Source organism: Haliaeetus albicilla, chromosome 8, assembly GCF_947461875.1.
Source record: "Haliaeetus albicilla chromosome 8, bHalAlb1.1, whole genome shotgun sequence".
Taxonomy (NCBI): Eukaryota; Metazoa; Chordata; class Aves; order Accipitriformes; family Accipitridae; genus Haliaeetus; species Haliaeetus albicilla.
In genome coordinates this window covers 31,814,302-31,835,111 of record NC_091490.1, presented here as the reverse complement: position 1 = coordinate 31,835,111, position 20,810 = coordinate 31,814,302, and the positions used below count along the sequence as shown (strand labels likewise).

General features: G+C 39.7%; 1 protein-coding gene across 1 annotated transcript in view; it reads left to right on the top strand.

Annotated features, from left to right (window-relative positions):
- Positions 1-18,830, top strand: part of HMCN1 (hemicentin 1) — a 210,070-nt gene extending 191,240 nt beyond the window's left edge. The window contains exons 97-107 of the mRNA XM_069789569.1: positions 537-774; positions 2,515-2,577; positions 5,015-5,134; positions 5,383-5,517; positions 5,969-6,082; positions 6,415-6,540; positions 7,414-7,542; positions 12,165-12,515; positions 15,315-15,434; positions 16,083-16,209; positions 17,316-18,830. Coding sequence (XP_069645670.1) covers positions 537-774; positions 2,515-2,577; positions 5,015-5,134; positions 5,383-5,517; positions 5,969-6,082; positions 6,415-6,540; positions 7,414-7,542; positions 12,165-12,515; positions 15,315-15,434; positions 16,083-16,209; positions 17,316-17,682 — 1,890 coding nt within the window. The 3' untranslated portion in view covers positions 17,683-18,830. The remainder of the gene's footprint in view (positions 1-536; positions 775-2,514; positions 2,578-5,014; positions 5,135-5,382; positions 5,518-5,968; positions 6,083-6,414; positions 6,541-7,413; positions 7,543-12,164; positions 12,516-15,314; positions 15,435-16,082; positions 16,210-17,315) is intronic.
- Positions 18,831-20,810: the final 1,980 nt, after the last annotated feature.

The window sequence follows — 20,810 nt, the reverse complement described above, 5'->3', positions numbered from 1 at the left end:
GTTTCTATAAAGGTGGTAATTAGTTAGTGGTAGGTAACCAGTGAAATTGTTTTAATATATTAATCCCACAGTACAATAAATATACATGAAGTTCTTGATATTTCAATACACTGCAATATTTATCATGTTCAATATTTATACCTTTCTTCAGTGGCAGAATTTTTCTCTACTGATTGTTTATTTAGCACATGTTGTCAGCATCTGACTTAGAAACACAAAAAATATTTAGACCTCAAAAGATTGTTACAGAACAATAAGATCATTTTCAGATTTTTGGAAATGCTCTGCTGAGGCCCCTGTCATCAGGTTCCTCAGTACCACAGCCTGTTTCTTATTTGAAGAAATGTACCAGATGCTGTTAAGATTCAACAGTTAAAATAAGAGTAAAAAAGGCATGTGTTGTGTGAAATATGTTATGTTCAGCTGTTAAGAAAAAAAAATGTTTCTTGGAATACATCTCATACCACTTTAAAATACAAAAACCGCAGTGGTGTTGGCTGTACTCAGTGGCTGATGCCTGAATTTTGCTGTTTCAGGATTATACAGAAGACTATATTCAAACTGGTCCTGGGCAACTGTATGCCCATTCTACTCGTCTCTTCACTATAGATGGAGTTAGTGTTCCCTATACATGGAACCACACTATCACCTATGATTACACTAAAGGAAAGATGCCTTTCTTGGTGGAAACACTCCATGCTTCCTCTATTACAACAGAGTACAACCCACTGGAAGAAACTATGGCTTTTAAAATCCACGCTTCTATAGCAAAAGGTACTGTATTAATCTTTCACAAAAATAAAACAATGGAAACATGATATCCTATCTTCCTAAAATTCATTACCTGTATTCTCAAAAGCCAGTTATGGCCTTGAAAGAGGAAATTCTGTGAAACTTGGGTAATTTTATTGTAGATCCTGGGACCTACGTGTCTTGTTAACATACCCATAGACTAATACGTAAAAGCTGTTGCAGTTTGCACTTACTCTTCACCTGTAGTTCTCATCGATGATGTACGTCTGCATTTGCTGATGCTGCTATTAGCATCACCAGTAGCTTCAGGTAGCCAGCCTAAAACATTTCTCCATTTCTTTGCATGTACCTTTCATTCTCTAAAATGAAATTACTGTCGCTTTTGTGTGTGGTCAAGCATTGGTGGGGTTTTATGTTTGGGTTTGTTTTTTGCATAGCTGTTGAGAAAAAAGGATTGTGAATCTTCTTCTCACAGCAAAAACCACATAAACATAAGTAAGGTAGTAATGAAGTAGAAGAACATTCAAAATTCAGCACTAAATGGGTAAGATGTCCTAAGGCATTCCTCAGATTGAACTTCTCTGGAATTATTTGGCATATACAGAAAATATGATGCTGAGCTGCAGCTTGAAAACTTAACTGGTACTTTATGGATACATTTTTTAAGGCCAGATATGAACGGTGCATAGTTATGCAGCCCTGTGTAGACATATGCTTATGTACGGTCTGTAAATTTCCTGACTCCTAACACAGAGGTGGCAAGCTAGTAGCAACATCATCTGTTGTACTGTGCCTTAGCATTACTAGCTGCTGCCTTTCACCTAAGTGATCTTAAGGAGTAGGGCTTATATTTGTGTAAGTGGGTTTTCCTTTGAGAAGTCATAATTGGTTGGCTTTTTTTACATAGTAGAGAAAGAACTGAGGTTTGAAAGTAAATGAAACAGTGGGATTGCCCATCTCAGTCTTTCTTTTCAATAACAACATTCTAAATGAAGTAAAATAATTATCTTCCTACTTGCCAGGCTATGAACTGATTGTGCAATTTGGAAACCAAATAAGATTATTTTTTCTGTTTTAAAAAGAGGTCTGATAAAAGGAAGTCTCCAGATCAAGTTATGCCTGTGCATAAATCTGGCCAGGCCTAAGTCTCCAGATCAAGTTATGCCTATGCATAAATCTGGCCAGGCCTTTACTGAACTTGCATTTATTTCCTCCCACAATTAATATACTGCTTTTTTAAAAATTTCATATTCATTGAATCAATTTTCAAGCAGCAAAATATATGTGGTCTTTGAGCAGTCTCTACTGGAGTTTTCCATTACAGTTCATAGTACACACTTGTGTTCTTCTACAGTGACTTATCACAATCTATGACATGGTGATTTGTTTGGTTTGGGTTTATTTCCCTCCTTTTACGTGAAGTGAAACTGAATGGTCTTTGTTCTTTTAATAAGGAAAACTTTATGGAGGAACGTTGCAGGATGTATTAGGCTGGGATGCAACTTGCAGTCACTCTGAGGGAAACCCCCCACCAGTTTAATGTTTCTGAAAACAGCAAAAACCATGTACTACTGACTTTTGCTGCCCAAGTAGAAAAACCACTGAAGTCTAGATTTTAAAAAGTTTCTATTTTAGTGTCCAAGTATAATAAATATTTTATAAATAGCTGGGCTGCAAGTCTTAATGTTAAAAGGTTTTTTAAAAGTAATAAAATTGCCATATTTTCACCCACAAGTAACATGTGCTTCCTTTACCATACAGGAGATCGTAGCAATCAGTGCCCTGCTGGGTTTGGTTTGGACTCCACTGGCCCTTACTGTTCAGGTAATGATGTGAAAACGGTAGTGTGTAATCATAGATTCATAGAATGGTTTGAGTTGGAAGGGACCTTTAAAGATCATCCAGTTCCACCCCACTGCCACAGGCAGGGACATCTTTCACTAGATCAGGTTGCTGAAAGCCCTGTCCAACCTGAGCTTGAACACTTCCAGGGAGGGGGCATTCACAGCTTCTCTGGACAACCTGTTCCAGTGTCTCGCCACCCTCATCATAAAAAATTTAGTATTTATTTCCAATCTAAATCTACCCTCTTTTAGTTTAAAACTGTTACCCCTTGTCCTGGCCCTTTACCAGGTCGCCTACAGGGCCCGGCAAAAATTCTCTCCATCTTTCTTATAAGCCCTCTTTATATACTGAAAGGCTGCAGTAAGGTCTCCCCGGATCCTTCCTTTCCCCAGGCTAAACAACCCCAACTCTCTCAGCCTTTGTCCATAGCAGAGGTGTTCCAGCCCTCTGACCATTTCCGTGGCCTCCTCTGGAGCTGGTCTAAGAGGCCCATGTCTGTCCTGTGCTGGGGGCCCCAGAGCTGGATGCAGTACTCAACCACATCACCATTATCTAGAGTTTCCATTATCTAGAGTTTCCATTATCTAGAGTTTCCATTATCTAGAGTTTCCAAGCATGAAGTGCATACTTCAAAAAGTGTAAGTAACCTTTGATGAAAGGGTATGGATCCAAAGCCAGGTGAAGACTTCACTTCTGTACTCATCTAGAATAGAAGTAGTGCCCAGACAGCTTTTCATCAGTACCTCAGGTACAACGGGGGGACACTGAGCCACAGGATCTGCTGAGCCTGCAAAGTAGTGAAGCACTCGCATGGTCTGTGTGGAGGGAAGGATGAATGTTGGCAACCTAGACAACTGCGCACAAGTTCCTGCTTGGGGGATGGAGGTCAAGAGAAGGCTATAAGCGTTTTAGCTGTCGACTGAGTCACGTTTGTTTTAGGGAACAATCATCTGATAAAATTTTGTGGAGTTATTTCATTACCCCTTGAAAGCTTACAAATTAAAGAAATTCTACAAGAAACAAACATTACACTATCCGAAAGGTTTAAAAGCAGGAAAACTGAAAATAAGGTCGCTAAAACAATTTTCCACTGTCGTGTTTCAGCCCAGCCGGTAACAAAGCACCATGCAGCCGCTCTCTCGCTCCCTGCCCCCCCACCCCAGCCACGGTGGGATGAGGAGAAAATATAAAGGCGGGCTCGTGGTCGAGATAAGGACTGGGAGGGATCACTCACCACTTATGGTCACTGGCAAAAGCCAGGCGCAACTTGGGGAAGAAACCAAACCAATTTAATTTACTACAAGTCAAAACAAAACAAGGATATTGGGAAGCAAAACCAAACCTGAGAACACCTTCCCCCACTCCTCCCTCCTTCCCGCCTCAACCCCACTCCCGGTTCTCTCTCCCTCCTCGCAGGGGAACAGGGGATGGGGGTCGGGGTCAGCTCCCCACACCTTGTCTGTGCCGCTCCTTCCTCCTCAGGGGGAGGAGGACTCCTCACTCGGCCCCTGCTCCGCCGCAGGGTCCCTCCCACAGGAGACAGTCCTTCACAAACTTCTCCAGTGTGAGTCCCGGCGTGGGTCCTTTCCGCGGGCCGATCTTCAGTCACAGCCTGCTCCAGCGCGGGCTCTCCCATGGAGTCACGGCCACCTTGGGGGGCCTCCGCTCCCCCGCTCCCCTCCATGGGCCGGGGGGACACAGCCTGCCGTCTCCCCACGGGCTGCGGGGGGGGCATCCACCTCCTCAGGCGCACCTCCTTCCTCACGGACCTCGGTATCTGCAGAGGGGTTCCTCTCGCATTCCAGTCCCCCTCCTCACTGCAGGCTCCCCTTCTCAAATCTGCTCTCCCAGAGGCGCTACCGCTGTCACTGACGGGGTCGGCCTGGGCCAGAGGCGGGTCCGCCTGGGAGCCGGGGAAGCTTCCAGCAGCTTCTCACAGGAGCCACCCCTGCGGCCCCTCCCTGCTACCAAAAAAACCCATGCCACACAAACCCATAACAACCACTTGCAGTATCATCTGTAAAACAGTATGAGTTCTAAAACTTTAATATGGCACATGTAGTAATCTGTGCACGTCTCCAGGAAATCTTAAGTCTAACACTGAAACCCATCTTTTCTGTTGTAAAGAGATTCTCTTGAAAAGATTGTCTTAAACATTCATTACCGCGGTAGTGACCCAGTCTTGCAGAGCTAATGCAAGATTTCAGCAAGCCGTGTTATTGCAGGTTTGGTAACCGTAAAAATAAGCATGGAGAATGCACCGCTGAACCGTTTCTGTGAAGCTGCTCCATTGCTAGTTCTAGTTTTGCCCCGTGGGTCTACCAGACTTATACCTCTTATGAATGATTTGTTTGGTATAGTTTCTTGTAAATTCTTGTGAAGTCTCACTGGTTTTTCAAATGTTCCCTTGTTCCAGATGAAGATGAATGTGCTGTGCGAAATCCTTGTTCCCATACCTGTCATAACGCCATGGGATCTTACTACTGCTCCTGTCCAAAAGGCCTCACTATCTCTGCAGATGGTAGAATGTGTCAGGGTAAGATAAGGATTGCTGTGGATGGGTTGGATACAAAAGCCCCACTGCACTTAAATTGCTAGGGAACTGTTCTGTTTGGGCTGGGCCATTTTCTTATTATAAGAGTATAATTTATTGGTGGTATTCTAGTTATTTCATATCTGAATATATTTGCAATCAAGTATTTCATAGTTGATCATGCTCAAGACGCTGCTTAATCTTTGTTTCACTTTGAGATAGTGAGGTTTACAGCTTCTTTTTAATTGTAGATATTGATGAGTGTGCGTTGGGTGGACATACCTGCCACGCTGGCCAGGACTGTGAAAACATCATTGGCTCATACCGCTGCATGGTTAGATGTGGGAATGGCTTTAGGAGGACAGCTGATGGATTTAGCTGCCAAGGTATGGAGAGTTCTCTGGTTTTTGGTGTTAGCTTTCAGAAACTGAAAATACTGTCTTTCACACAATTGAAAATAACTTTTTAAAAGATGCATTTCCCAATAAGGTATCTATAAATTTTCATTTTTAAGGTTGTGGGGTTTTTTTGGGGGTTGAGTTTTTTGTGTGGTTGTTTTTTTGTTTGTTTGTTTTTTAAACCTTTTGCTTTTTCCATCTTTAGAAATAAATTTTAAAATTTATCAGGGAATAACCTAACATTCTTGCTTTTGTGTCCCATGTGCATTTTCTGTTACAAAGAAATGAGAGAAGTAACCGCTTCTGAACATACCTCAATATTGTAATAACTAGAGCTCAAAGCAGAGTCCCGAATGTTGACTCAAGCAAAACACTGTTCAGGTAAATGATGACAAGGCAATTCACAGCTATGATATCAAGGATTTGTATTGTTCAACAGATGTTAATGAGTGTCAAGAGTCCAACTCCTGTCACCAGCGTTGCTTCAATACTATAGGAAGTTTCCACTGTGGTTGTGATCCAGGATACCAGCTAAAGGGCAGAAAATGCATGGGTATGAATGAATTTTTGAATGTTCATTCCCTCTTTCCAGTGGACATAGTTCAACATTTATTTGTTGCTGTATTTGTTACTGGAAATCTTTATGAATGAAAATCCTACTATGGATTATATACTTAGTATGCATTTCTGAATTTGTTTGTAAAGCAGTACTAAAAGCCAGAGGAAGTGGGAATTGGGGTGACTGACAAATGTGCATGAAGTACATTCAAATGCATGTACACAGTATAATTAAAGCTAGATTATTCTGCTCGTTAGGAATTGAGCATAAGGAAGAGAGTTCATTTCCATTCTTGCCTTTTTTTCTTTTTTTTTTTTTTTAATAAGATGTAAATGAGTGCAGGCAGAATGTATGCAGGCCTGATCAACTTTGCAAAAACACCCGTGGTGGCTATAAGTGCATTGATCTGTGTCCCAGTGGAATGACCAAAACAGAAAATGGAACTTGTATTGGTGAGTAGAAGTGTTAATGTACTGTATGATGATGGTAAACACAGGGACAATGATGAATTTTTTCTTTTTAAAACAATAATCTTAGAGACAGTCCATCTCCAGTTGTGAAGACTGGCACATATTAAGGCACCAACTTTTTTTTTCATTTATGGGAACATAGGCATTTAATTTTTTTGTAATTGGTATTAAAAGAATAGCTGTATTCTTGCCACTTCTAATATTCCATTGCTCTTAAGAAAGAACAGTAAGGTTTCCCGCAGCATCTTTTCTGCATTGTCACCTTGAATTCTATGAACTGTTCATTGACTGAAATGTTTTGCCCCATGTGTGAATGCTTTCTTAAGAGTTTGTCTCAGGAGCTGTGAATCACAGTCACAGGTCCTTGCAGTTATCATCACAGTCACAGGTCCTTGCAGTTATCATCACAGTCACAGGTCCTTGCAGTTATCAGGGATGCTTTTAAACATAACCGATGTTATACATACTACCAAAACTTTTTTTCTAGTGGGATATGACAGGAAGATGGATTATGTCTCTTTGGAGAGTAGCTGATCACATTGAAAACCTCAATGACAAGTTTTGAAAATTAACAGGAAAAGTGTGTGTAAATGCAATACAGTTGAAAAATTTATCTGTGTATCTGCTCAAAATCTGCTTTCATATTGTGAAAGATTGTGATTCCTAACACAAACTGTTATACAGTAATGCCTAATCATGGTACCAGGTAAGAAAAGAATATGTTGAGAGGCTAAATCTATCTAGAGGGCCAAAGTCACTTGTGGCTTAACTGCATTCCTTCTACATTAAGAAGTTTATAGCTGTAAGAAGTTTCAGGAAAAATCTGACTACTTCCCCTTGCCTTGTTGCTTGCAGACATTGATGAATGCTGGGATGGAACCCACCAGTGTCGTTATAACCAGATTTGTGAGAACACACGAGGAAGTTACCGTTGTGTGTGTCCAAGAGGGTATCGGTCCCAGGGAGTTGGAAGACCTTGTGTGGGTAAGTTGTCCAATCACATTAGTATCACATATTTTCTGCTGCTTTGTCTGACCTTTCTGCTGCAACATATCCAACAATGCTATCCCATTTGACGACTATGCTCTATACACAAATTTGCACTGAAGTTCAAAATTACCCATCTAAAACAAAGCGTCCCATTCAAAACAGATAGTCAAAACTAAATAATTCCAAACAGAGATTGTTATAGGTCCATACTTTGAAAACAAAGCGTGCAAGGGTCTCAGAGTACTGGTGGATGGATGTGGTGAGCTACCGCTCTGCAAGAGGCTTCATTTATAAAAATCAGGTCAGATTTGTTAGTTGATTGGACAGTGAAATATGCCTGGCTATACTCTGGACTGCATTGATTCACACCTGAAAGGAGTCAAGCAGGGGGTGATGGACTCCCCTAAAGGAGAACACCCAAAGAAGTGTGTTGCAAGAGGCAGGATAACACCCAGAACTTGCTTCTGCAAGCAAACATGCTTACCCACCCATTAGAATTGCAAAGGGTGTTCCCCATATGGGTAAAGTGGAGGAAGCTGATATGCATTTATCACTCAACACTCCCCATTCTGGTTTGGGTGGATCACAGCAGGGAAAGAGCATTCCTGTCAGTCACAGGAATGCTGATCATGTAGTTACTCCCCTGTGCTATCTACGTAGAACGTTTTAGCATAAAAACACGCAGAGCTTTCTCCCACACACACATACGTAGCATTTGAAGGATGCTCTCGTAGCTCTAACATGGATAGCAAGAGAGTTTAATGTATGGTGTCAGTGCAAGTGCATAAAACACTTCCCCTGGTATTTAACAGACCTCAGGATGGCACTAGGATCATTTAGATTCACCTTTTCTGTATTTATGTAGAATATTTAAAATATAATAGCTGATCCACCCTGATAATAATGATTTATGAATATTGGTATATGACACTAAGTGAAGTTGGTTTCAGTTGGTCTCATGTATCATTATCCAAGAAGCATTCCTCTGTGATGACTTCTTAAAGATTAGCTTTCATAAGTGATAAACAGCTGCTTTGAAGAACAGGATTTTATTTTTTTTCTTTTTAAACAACCTAAGGTTTTGGAGTACCAAAAGCCAGGATTTTTTTTTTTTATTTTTTTTTTAAAGAGATTAAATTGCAGTAAGAAACTGTTTGGCTGTAGACCAAGACATTACTTCCACCAGCTGCCTCTCTACTGAAATAAAATCAATCCCAGACTCCTTAACATATATTAAAACCATTTAAATTTCTGACATTAATAAGCTTGATAAAGTATAGGACTACAGATTTTCACAAAACACTAGCAGCTGCCCTAAAGCTGTCTTCTGACCAAGGAGCACTGAAAGCTCCCTCTTAAATTAAAGTATGACCTTTATGCACCTTTGAATTTTTATCTGCTTAAAAATATATTTAAAATATAGATGCATCAAAGATATTAGTTCACATGTGTTAATAAAATCCAGTTTTTACTGTTAATGTTTCCAGTGAGCACGGGGAAGAGTTGAAAAGTAGGGCCCCAGACTGAAACAGAAGAATTGAACTTTGTTCCTACCTGTGCTACTCTTACCCTGTGTAAAGTCCTTTGTGCTGCAATCCTGTCTGTCAGATGGGGATAAGGTGTTCATTTGTCATCACAACACCCATAGATACATGCATGCCCATTTAACTAAATTACAGTATTACTGTGTTGGATCTCAACATGCCGTATCATAGAAGGAAGGGCTTTATCAAAAGCTGTTATAAAGCATTTTTGCATATAATACATGCAAGGCTATCTAGAATTCAAAATGAAATATTATTTTTCAAGTTAAAAGAATGCACGAGAATTTAGCTATTTTAGTTTCAAAGTCAATTCACCTTGTTCTTGTAAATATTTAATACTCATAGTGCGTAATCAAAGGGATACTGTCCAGTGGAGACCTAGGCTTACCAGTTGGTCAGCGATCACTTTCCCCAGGGATGGCTATGGTATAAATGCAAGTGACTTGCTGCCTTCAATTTTACTTGTATTGCAGAGGAGGATCCTATGAAAGAAATTGCTCGAATCTTCACGTGTTTTCTTTCATTATTTCTATGGTAGTCTTATATTGTTTATCCACAATTTGTTCCAAGGGCATTGGTTGTTGTAAAGATCATAGAATAGAATCATAGAATCATTTAGGATGGAAAAGACTTTTAAGATCATCGAGTCCAACCGTCAACCATGCCCACTAAACCATGTCCTGAAGTACCTTGTCTACGCGCTTTTTTAATATCTCCAGGGATGGTGACTCAACCACTTCCCTGGGCAGCCCATTCCAATGCCTGACAACCCTTTCAGTAAAGAAATTTTTCCTAATATCCAAACTAAACCTCCCCTGCTGCAACTTGAGGCCATTTCCTCTCGTCCTATCTCCAGCCACCTGACAGAAGAAACCAGCACCCACCTCACTACAACCCCCTTCAGGTAGTTGTAGAGAGCGATAAGGTCTCCCCTCAGCCTCCTCTTTTCTAGACTAAACAGCCCCAGCTCCCTCAGCTGCTCCTCACAGGACTTGTGCTCCAGGCCCCTCACCAACTTGGTTGCCCTTCTCTGGACACGCTCCAGCAACTCAATGTCTTTCCTGTAGTGAGGGGCCCAAAACTGAACACAGGACTTGAGGTGCGGCCTCACCAGTGCCGAGTACAGGGGAACAAAATGTTAGATGTTAGACAATAGCTATGTATGTGCACTGTTTTCTGCAGGTAAAGAATGTTAAATTCTGCAGTTAGAAAATAGTTGAGTGTGAGTTTCAGTATTCTTTTACATGTGTATGAGTAACATGTTTTTCATCTTAAGCACACAATGAAGGAATATAAACTTAAAATTCATATTAGTTGTTGCCATACTAAAAACGAAGTTATATTACCCTAATAATATTTCAACTAATATATAAAGTTTCAGTTACGTGTTTGTGAAATAACAATTGGAAAATACTGCAATACTCTGCAGTAATTATCCCTGGATTTCCAGCTCTCAAAACATTTAATTATTAATACTCCCCAAAATTCTTTAAAACATATAAAGTATTAAAGACTTAATAAAAATGCAATCTAATATTCTACTACATTTCTGAACAGTGTTACTTTTTAAATACCATTAGCATGCATTTGTGTCTTGGAGGGTTACAAACTATGCTCAAAATACTATGTTCAGAGGGAACCAAAGTGAGACTGTAATAACGCTAGCTTAATGGCATTTTTACAGTAATAATTTAAAGAATACACACTTTCCACTAATATGAAATAATTAAACCTTTATTGAGCCACCACTAAGATAATCTTTAAATTCTAGTAAAAAAAGGTTTACAATATATGTCAATTATAGATATGTTGTTATGTATGTTAATATCAGGTTATTTATTTCTGATCATTGCAGAGTTGCACATTCCTGTTTCGGAATTAGCAATTTTTTGTGTTTTTCTAGTAAAGAATGAATGTAGGTTTGAAAAGGAATACCATATACGTCAAATTTTCAGCTGGGCCTGAAGTAACTTGGTGAAAATTTTAGAAAATTTCTTTCTGGTAGCACTAGAGAAACTGTGGGAGAAGGCCTGGTCCTACAGTATCCAAGAGCACTCATATTTACTCTATTTTGCATGAAGGACACTCATCATGTTACATCCTTAAACCCTTTACCATGCTTTGTATGCTCATCACTCTGATTTAAGGATGGATATTTACTGCTAGGGTTGGTCAAATTACTTTGGATTACAATTTAAAGGGAGGCAACTTAAAAAAAAAAATCCTTAGAAAAAAAGTAATTCTGTTTTTTAATTGTATAAAAGTGAATTAATATTTACTGTTAAGTCTCTAACCTTTCACAGCTGGAATGACCAGTAACAACATGAAAGGTTAGAACATACCTGACCTCCTTCCCCTGTGACACTGTCCGTCCTTGAGACCCAATTTTTCACCTCACACAGAGTACAATAACTGTATTGGAGCTTCCGAGCTTCCCTCGGTGCCAGTTTGAATGAATTTCTAACGCTGTACTTCTTAAGAATGCTCTGTGTTAAGTATCCTCCTTTAAAGAAGGGCCTAACAGCTTCCCCCATCCATCTGTGGAGCACTTAGAGACAAAAAAATAATTACTGAAGTAGTAGTGAGCAGCTTAGGCTGCAACGATGAACAGCAGGGGTCCTAAGGGCCACTTATTTCTCACACTGCATCTTTTCTGGTAACCAGCAGGAACCGCAGCCAGCAGCTTTCAGGCTATCACACTGCCCTGCTTTTGCAAAAGCAGGGGAACAGGCTTGGATCCCAGTTTTGTATCCACATCTTATCTTCAGTAACACTTGAGGCAAGACTTTGCACAGAGTTCTTGTCCTATGTGAGCACAGTCTTAAGTCACAAGCAGCCTTACAGAAAGAGTAAAGGTGTATTACTGCACAGGACAGAATAACCAGCCTACTTGGTATCGTGTTTGCTGTATTTTACTGCCTTCAAGATCTCACTTCTATGTCTTCAGTTTGTTCTACAGACTGAGATAAGTATATATGTATATATATATACACATATAGTTATGCGTTGTTGTTTGTTTGTTTTTTCTCCTTTCCACATGGTTTGTTGCTCTGGATCATGTCACATGAGCAGACATTAATGAATGTGAACAAGTGCCTAAACCCTGTGCATTTCAATGCACCAACACCCCTGGCAGCTTCAAGTGTATCTGTCCACCTGGACAACATTTATTAGGTGATGGGAAATCTTGCGCTGGATTGGAGAGATTGCCAAATTATGGTGCCTATTACAATAGCTATAACTATGCTCAATTTTCCCCTGTGAGAGACAACTATCAACCTCAACAATATTACAGGCACTCCTCAAATCTCTACAGCTCCTTCTCAGAGTATAGAAACAGCAGAATACCTTTCTCCAGGACTAGAAGGAACATTAGAGAAACTTGTCCTGAAGGCTATGAGGCAAGAAATGACAGATGTGTAGGTAAATGTCAGTCATATCTATGCAATTCTCTTGTTTTGGTCCTTATTCTTAGGTTACTGTTTCATATATACCAGGGGCTGATGGTTTGTGGTGCTGTGTTTTTTTTCTTATTACCCTGATAAATATTCAGAGAGTTCTGCATGTTCTTGTCTCCTGAGCACGTTGTAGCAAAAATGTTTTCAAACCTCCTCCTTGTAACCTCGTTTTAATTGTGCTGCTTATTGTGTGTTTGCACATTATTTCCCTCTGCTATTCTCTTTCTTCCGATTATGGTAGCTCACTTTTGTGAATTTTCTCACACTAAAAAACACCAGTAGATCCAGTCTAGTCCTGGGGATGTTGCTTATGTCAGACTCCCACTGATGGTAGTAATAATCTGGTTCAAAAAGGTTTTGAATAAGGATTTTAGAATTGAGCACACTAGGGCCAATGCCAGCACTGCTACAGGACTGTTAGTCATGGCTGTACGGGCAATATAAGCAGAAGCTTTTAAATTGTCTGTAGTTATGATATATAGCGGGTTGTAATGTAATTCACTGAGCCTGGAAAGCCTGATTACAAGTAAACTAATAGGGAGTTTGTTGTAAGCTGTGACAAAGATAGCACTACCACTTCTTTTTCCATGATGAGGAGAGCAGGGTAGTTACAGTAAATGGCAAGCCCTGCCCACCCTCCCCCCTTTTTTTTTTTTCTTTTAAGAGGTGCAAAGGCTCAAAGCAGACTCTTATACCAACAGGAAACAAAGGTATTTGGCACCTTTAACCATCAAGCATTTCGTTCACTTCCTCCTTACTCCGTGAGCTTTTCTGAGGTTTTTCAATGACATGCTGCTATTTTCGCAGGTATCGAAAATTTAATTCAGCTCCTTGTGAAAGTCAAAGGAACAGCAGCCTGTACTGTTCATTGACCAATTTGTACTAAATGTGAAGAAATAAGAAGTTAAAAAACCAACCAAAACCCTAACAAACTATTGCTCAAGAGCTAGAAATGTCAGGTTTTTCTCATGCGGCAGTAGTGGTCCGTGGATCTAGACCCTCAGTAACTGCTGGTCTAGAGCCAGAAACTGGGCACTCCCTCCCAGCCTCCCTGAAGTATGCTCCCCTCCCTGCCCCAGACAGCCGAACAGATATGGGCTGGAGAGGGACCACCATGGGGCTCTTGAGCCTGGGCTCGCCTTGTCTTCTGGGAGGGAATCACCAGACCTGATGCTCTACAAAAAGGACAGATGGTGATAATAAAAATGAGTTCCATCTTTTGAAATATGCTTATCTTAAGCCAGATTTTGCCAACTTAACTCACATTTTGAGTATCTTAAAAAAACTATTCAGTTATTTTGCGATAATGCTGCTGAGTTCAGGACTAGGTACCACAGCGTAGGCCTTACTAGAGCTTGTCCCAATGCACTGACCATCGCAGTTTGTGGTGCGTTAGCTATGTGCCTCAACCTAGCATATGTGCCAATGACACTTCAGAGGAGGCACAATATCCTTTCAGGATAAAGACAGTGATCTTACAGCTGGATTCTAGTAACCAGAATTATTGCTAGAATTATATAGCAATATATAATGTTGGAAAATATGAATATACTTTTATTAATAAAAATTATAGACAGGCAGACATCAACCCTTGTATTTACATTATAAAGACATTTCAGTAGTTGTATACATGCAGTTTGTTGTGGGTATAGCAATTTAATTGAAAGACCTAGGAAAATAGCTACTGCTGATGAAAGGGTTAAGCTAAAATCTGTGATCTTCACCGCAGCTTCCAGTTTGAATTAGTTAATATTCTCATACTTCCATTTCATTGGAATAACCACCTAAATTTAAAAATTACTGTTTAATACGAAAAACACACCCAAATGATGCTTTTTTTAAAGAAAGTTATTTCAATAGACAACCATCAGGATTTGATGCTAACATTCCATAAATTTCTAGTCAGTCACATCTGTTTCTCTTCTGTGGTTGCATTTTTATCTAATGCAACTCCTGTAAATCAGACAAAGAGAGGGGAAGCAAAGACCTTCCTTCCACTGTTTTAATCATGCAAGTCTTAACTCTTGTATGAGACTAACTTGAGTAGGGTCTCTACTGCTGTCCTGAATTATGCAGATGTTTCAAAAGAAATTATAATTATGTATGAGCTGTGTCTAAATCACACTAGTCTGCTTTGAAAATTTTACATAAAGTGGTCTGGTACTTCTATATTTGAGAGGGAGATTAAAAAAAAGAGTTATGAACATTCACTGATAGTCTTCTCTGATACTGAGTTTAATTCATCCCCATAGCACTGGGAAGATCAGTTTGGAGGGGAAACAGCTTTGCCTGAGGAGGGATTAACTGTAAGAACAACTCCCCCATTGTCAAGGCTTCCTCTGCTGAGATAACTAATCTGGGCGTTTCCTAAGCATATTGCCTGAAACCTCATCAGGCAGCTCTGTTTGGTTTTGGGGGCAAGACTGTATTTGTATAACCTTGTCGATGTATACAGATTGCACCTCCCCCTTTCTTCCCAGAACTCTGTATCAGGACTAGTCTTTTCAGCTAGAATACTTATTATGGCTGCTATCAAAAGAGGTGAGGATCCCCTCAAAGCTGACTTTAATTATTGAAGAGGTGTAACGGTAAGGTGTGAAAGGACGTGCTAGTCTTACACATTCAACCCCATCAGAAAACAAGATCCAGACAACTTCCGCCAACTCTGTCCATATGCTTGTATATAAATATGACAAAAAATACCTCAGTTGAGTACCAGGGTCAAATAATCCTGATGTGTACGTGTTCATGTTTCTTTCCACAGACATTGATGAATGTGAAACCAGAGATACCTGTCAGCATGAATGCAGAAACACCCTGGGAAGTTACCAGTGTACTTGTCCATCTGGTTATCACCTTATGCCCAATGGCAAAGCCTGTCAAGGTATGGAGATCTCTTGGAGTGCTCACAAATACATTTGTAAATAAATAAGATACAAATCATATTCAGTACATGTATAAGCTACCTCTTTGAAGTTGCTGTATGAGATTCAGCATTCAAAATTTCCAGTTTCAGAAGTTTTTATATTTCATGTTTTAATGCTTCATAAAACACCAGCAAATTAGACAATTGCAACTTCTTATTCTCTGAAGTTTCCTCATGTGACCTTACATTACAGATTTAACTCCAGGCAAGTAAACAGCAGCTCTAGGGTCAAACCCAATATAATCCTTAACCCATCTCTGTCAAAAAAAGGTACTGTCAGATTTTTCTAATCCACAAAAAAAGAAAATTTACCTAATTAGCCTCTATTGACAAGACAACTGCAGTTTATGTTGGATCATGGCTGTAGGGCAGCTTTTGAACAATACACCATCCTGCACAGTAATAAAGTGCCAACAATAATAAATGCATGTTATTGGAACTAGTGGCTCCAGTGTCTCAAACAGCAAGACAAGATGCTGAAAGATTTCCCTGTGTGCAAAGGTACATTCTGCAGTCTGCCCAGCCTTTACTGGCCCAGCTAGTTTTTAACTGTTAGATTCATCTAAGTACCAGCAGCTGATTATTTGCATGTTTTTCTACATTCAGATATTGATGAGTGCCTTGAACAGAACATTAATTGTGGATCAAATCAGATGTGTTTCAATATGAGAGGAAGCTACCAGTGCATAGACACACCTTGTCCACCAAACTATCAGCGAGAGCGTGTTTCTGGGTACGTTTTATTTTCAGCCCCTTTTCACCCACCCCAAGCTTGAATCCTTAACCTGTATTTGTCAGAAGAAACTTAGTATCTAAGTTTGACTGACACCAGTGAAGCTCATACTAGCAAAAGGTAAAGCAGTAACACTCGAGATGATTGTTGGTTTCCTGAGCAGCAGTTTTCCATGTTTCCCATGCAGCAGAACCAGACAGCAGTGGCCGCTGGCAAGCTTGGCTGGTGCTCAGTATCCATGCAGCACTTTCCTTTTGACCTAAGAGTAAACAGCACCAAAATGTTCCTTTATGATATGAACCCCAGTGGGCAACACGCTGTGATTCCTTCTGTCAATTTGGTGTCATTCATTTGTCACTTACAAGCATGCCTTTGCATCTAAGGTTTCTGACTTACTTCTCTGAAGGGTCAACTTACCATCAATTTCAAAGCATTTAAAATAGTCTTTTAGTCATGAAAATAATGCTACAGTGAGTAGTTTTGTTATTTTTAAGTTACTCTATTTCCCTGTTCTGGAAAACACATATTAATTTCTTTTAATATACTCAAGGAAATAGCTTGCTACATAGTCAGAAACCATCTTTTGTGATCAAACTGAATTGGAATGATACTTAAGTTGAAATGGATAATGTTCTTTGATCTCTGTTAGCACTGACAAGCAGAGCCAGCAACGATTGCCTGTTTTCACTTTTGATAAATAGAAGTAAAATTTACTCTGCCCTTCTTCATTCCAAATTCTTTATTTTATGATCTAACATGCAGAAACCTCAAATGGAGCTGCCTGCTACCTTTTAAATCAACCTTTTCAACTCTAAGAGCAAGGTCACTAAACCATATACTATTGACTACAATGACATATAATGTATCCGATATCTTTACATTACCTCTTGGTACTTTGAGATGATCCTGTTGAGGGGAAAATGGGAAATTAAACTGGGCTGCAACTTTAAAGGAACAGTGGATAAAGAGTGTATGAGCATATTATCTTTATAGAGAAGTTTTAATCTGCATACTGCAACAGAGGAAGAATTTCTCCTTTAAGACCTACTGCAGTACTTACAATATTGTGCCTTCTCCCTGGCCTAAAGTGCTCTGCTTATTCCTAGGTTCTGTCTCAAAAACTGCCCAGCCAACGACTTGGAGTGTGATCTGAGTACCTATGCCTTGGAATACAAACTCCTTTCCCTCCCCTTTGGCATAGCTGCCGGTCAGGATTTAATCCGGCTGGTTGCCTATACTCACGATCAAGTCATGCACCCAAGGACAACTTTCTTAATGGCAGATGAGGACCCAGCAATCCCATTTGCTCTGAGAGATGAGAACTTGAAAGGAGTCGTGTTCACCACCCAACCGCTGCGAGAGCCAAAGACTTACCGCATGGGAGTCAGAGCCTTATCCTACAGCATCGATGGAAATATTGAGTATCGGACAACTTTCATTGTTTATATAGCTGTGTCAGCCTATCCCTATTAAACACCCAAACTACTTGACCAGTAATCGCAGTATTTTAACCACATTCATAAATGCCAGTGGGTATTACCACTTCCAGACTGACTCTACTGCCTGCCAAACAGTTGTGAACCATGTCACTTGAAATGGTGCTATGCTCTTTTCTTTTTTCCTCCTTCCCTGAGGCTGCCCATTCAGTCCCATTATTCCAAGATGAAAATCTATGGCTTTGAGGACCTGTTACCACTTGATTTATTTATTACACTGGAGTAGTCATTTTCCACAGTTTGTCCTGAAAATGAGCAGAAAAATCCAAGTATGAGCTGAAGTACGTGGTCAAAGCAGTAAGCAACGAGCAGTCTCTGTTGCAAGCAACTAAAGAAAAGCCTAACCAGAAGAAAAAATCCAACCATACTTTCAAGTGGTCTATGTATTTTAAAGGTTGCTAAGTGTTTTACAATTTTATATCTGTTAGATTTTTTTTTTTCCTTATCAAATACCTGATAGAATTAGGGCTGTAATACACTATGTTGTGTGCTCAAAACCACTGTACCTGATGGTTGCAAATACTGAAACAAATGATATTAAAGTTTGTTTTCAGCTAAAGAATCTACAGTAGAATTTGGAATTGGTACATTTGATTTCCCTGCAAGTTTAGAGATGTCACTATTTTTTGGAATTAAAAACAGGGCTACATCTGCTTTATACTGCAGGTATTTTATAACTTTTTTTTTTTTTTTACTCTGACATTCTGGTATAGCCATTTATTTAGCTCAAAACCATATCCATTTCAGTACTCACAACTCAGTTAAAATGATATCCATTTCAGTACTCACAACTCAGTTAAAATGATATCCATTTCAGTACTCACAACTCAGTTAAAATGATATCCATTTCAGTACTCACAACTCAGTTAAAATGTTTTGGGGTTTTTTTTTGCAAATGGAACATTTTTCTCTAATGACGATGTAAGTTTGGTTCAATAATGTCAATACACTGTACACAAGTAATTTTACCAAGATGTATTCTATTTTTATGAAAGTGTATATATGTTTTTTTCCTATGTGTATTTTCTATGCAGTATCTCAAGAGTGTTTTACAGTTAAGTTTGCATAAAAGGACAATGTCAATACATTGAAAATAATCAAAATAAAGGTTCCCATTGCCTTTGAGATTGCTGCGAGTTTTATCATTGAAAAAAATTCTTTCCCATTTGTAAGGCAGTTGCCTTTAGTGCTGGTGGAAAACACAGAAGGCAGCATGCCCAGCAAAGTGGGGAGCAGCATGCACAGATGCAGCCAGGTCTCCTGTTTATTGCCCTGCTGGCTTCCCCACATCCTTCAGTTTTTCAAAAAAAGTCAAGGAAACGGGTGCAGTTACTGTAAGACCTCTTACTTCAGCCAGAGCCAACTGACTAGGAGACATCTCATTTCCTCAGAGGAAATGGATTTTGCCAAGAGTTAAATTTTTCTTGCATAAAAAGGCAGTGTTTATTCATAAATAGACTGAACTCATTGCCAAACATTAAATAAGTCACTATAATTCCAATGCATATAAAAGAAAAAAGAAACAAAATCATTGAAAGGCATTAAGATTGGAGCCCACTGGAAATTACCAGTGTTCACTGTGAAAATTTTGCCATTTTCTAAGTGAGATAGAGACATCAGCAGAGCCCTCGGGTTGACAACTCCACAGGGGCTGAACTGTAGACTCTCAGGTTTCTGTGCTGCATGACTGGGATGCAAGGAATGGACCAAGAATAACTCATTTCACTCAAAGTACAGTTTTAGCAACAGGGTAAAATTGCTCTGCAGTGGAATTTTGGTTATCTATACTTTGACATTATTAATGATGCCTAGTGAAAGCTCCACCAATTTTCCCCTAACCTTGCTTTTTGTTCAATTTCCATTGCAAAAAATGAGATGATAGTCCTGCAAAACAAGGATGGCTTAAAATTATTTTGCTCTTTATACAAGTGACGGGCTTCAAACAAAACACATTTGTTTCTTGGAAGCCTGACTTGAAAAATAAAAGCAGTTTAGGGAGTAAAACAACATAACTTTCATGACAAAGACACAAGGGAAGGACAAATGAGAATAAGCTATATAGTAAGTACAGGTAGTTACCTCAATTTCTTTTAAAGATGACAATCACACTGAAAATTATGTCCTTGAGGGAATTTAACTCTACTGTGAGACAGGAAGAAAAATAAAATTTCTATTATGATCTGTTTTCTGAGACGGAAAAAAAAAAAATCCAATCAATAACAGAGTTAGTTAACAGGCTTTAAGGCAAATCTGTTTGTTACTTTTTAGGGTTAGGAACTTACCAGACAGAAGTCACTTACTTAAACACTCCCAGACACATACACAGCTTTGTTTCCACTATTTGCTTTCTCATTCTGTGCTTTTCAGGTGCCCAGCTGTAACTTGAGAGGGAGGAGCCACTTGCCCATCTGGAAGCTGTTAGTTACACAGAGATGATTCCACAGGATTGAGGGACCAGCAAGATCAATGTTATTGTGAGCTTTATTGTTTCACTTATTGATGGTTGAAGGGAAGTTATGAATAAAGGAGAAGTTGTGCCATGCCCTTTTCTTCCTTGGACATCTTGTTCTGTGTTACAAATTTCCAGTCTCTTTTGTTTTAAGAAAAGAAAGAACTGCAAACATGTTAGATTAAATCTCAGAGCAAACACACCTGCTGCAAATCTACCTCCACAAGCTATAGAATCATAGAATTGTTTAGGTTGGAAAAGATCCTTAAGGCCAACCATAAACCTAAAACTGCCAAGTCCACCACTAAACCATGTCCCTAAGTGCCACATCTACACATCTTTTAAATACCTCCAGGGATGGTGACTCAACCACTTCCCTGGGCAGCCTGTTCCAATGCTTGATAATCCTTTCAGTGAACAATTTTTAACTCCTCTCCAATCTAAACCTCCGCTGGCACAACCTGAGGCTGTTCCTCCCATCCCATCACTTGTTACTTGGGAAAAGAGACTGACCCCCCCACCTCACTACAACCCCCCTTCAGGTAGTTGTAGAGAGCGATAAGGTCTCCCCTCAGCCTCCTTTTCTCCAGGCTAAACAGCCCCAGCTCCCTCAGCCACTCCTCATAAGACTTGTGCTCTAGACCCTTCACCAGCTT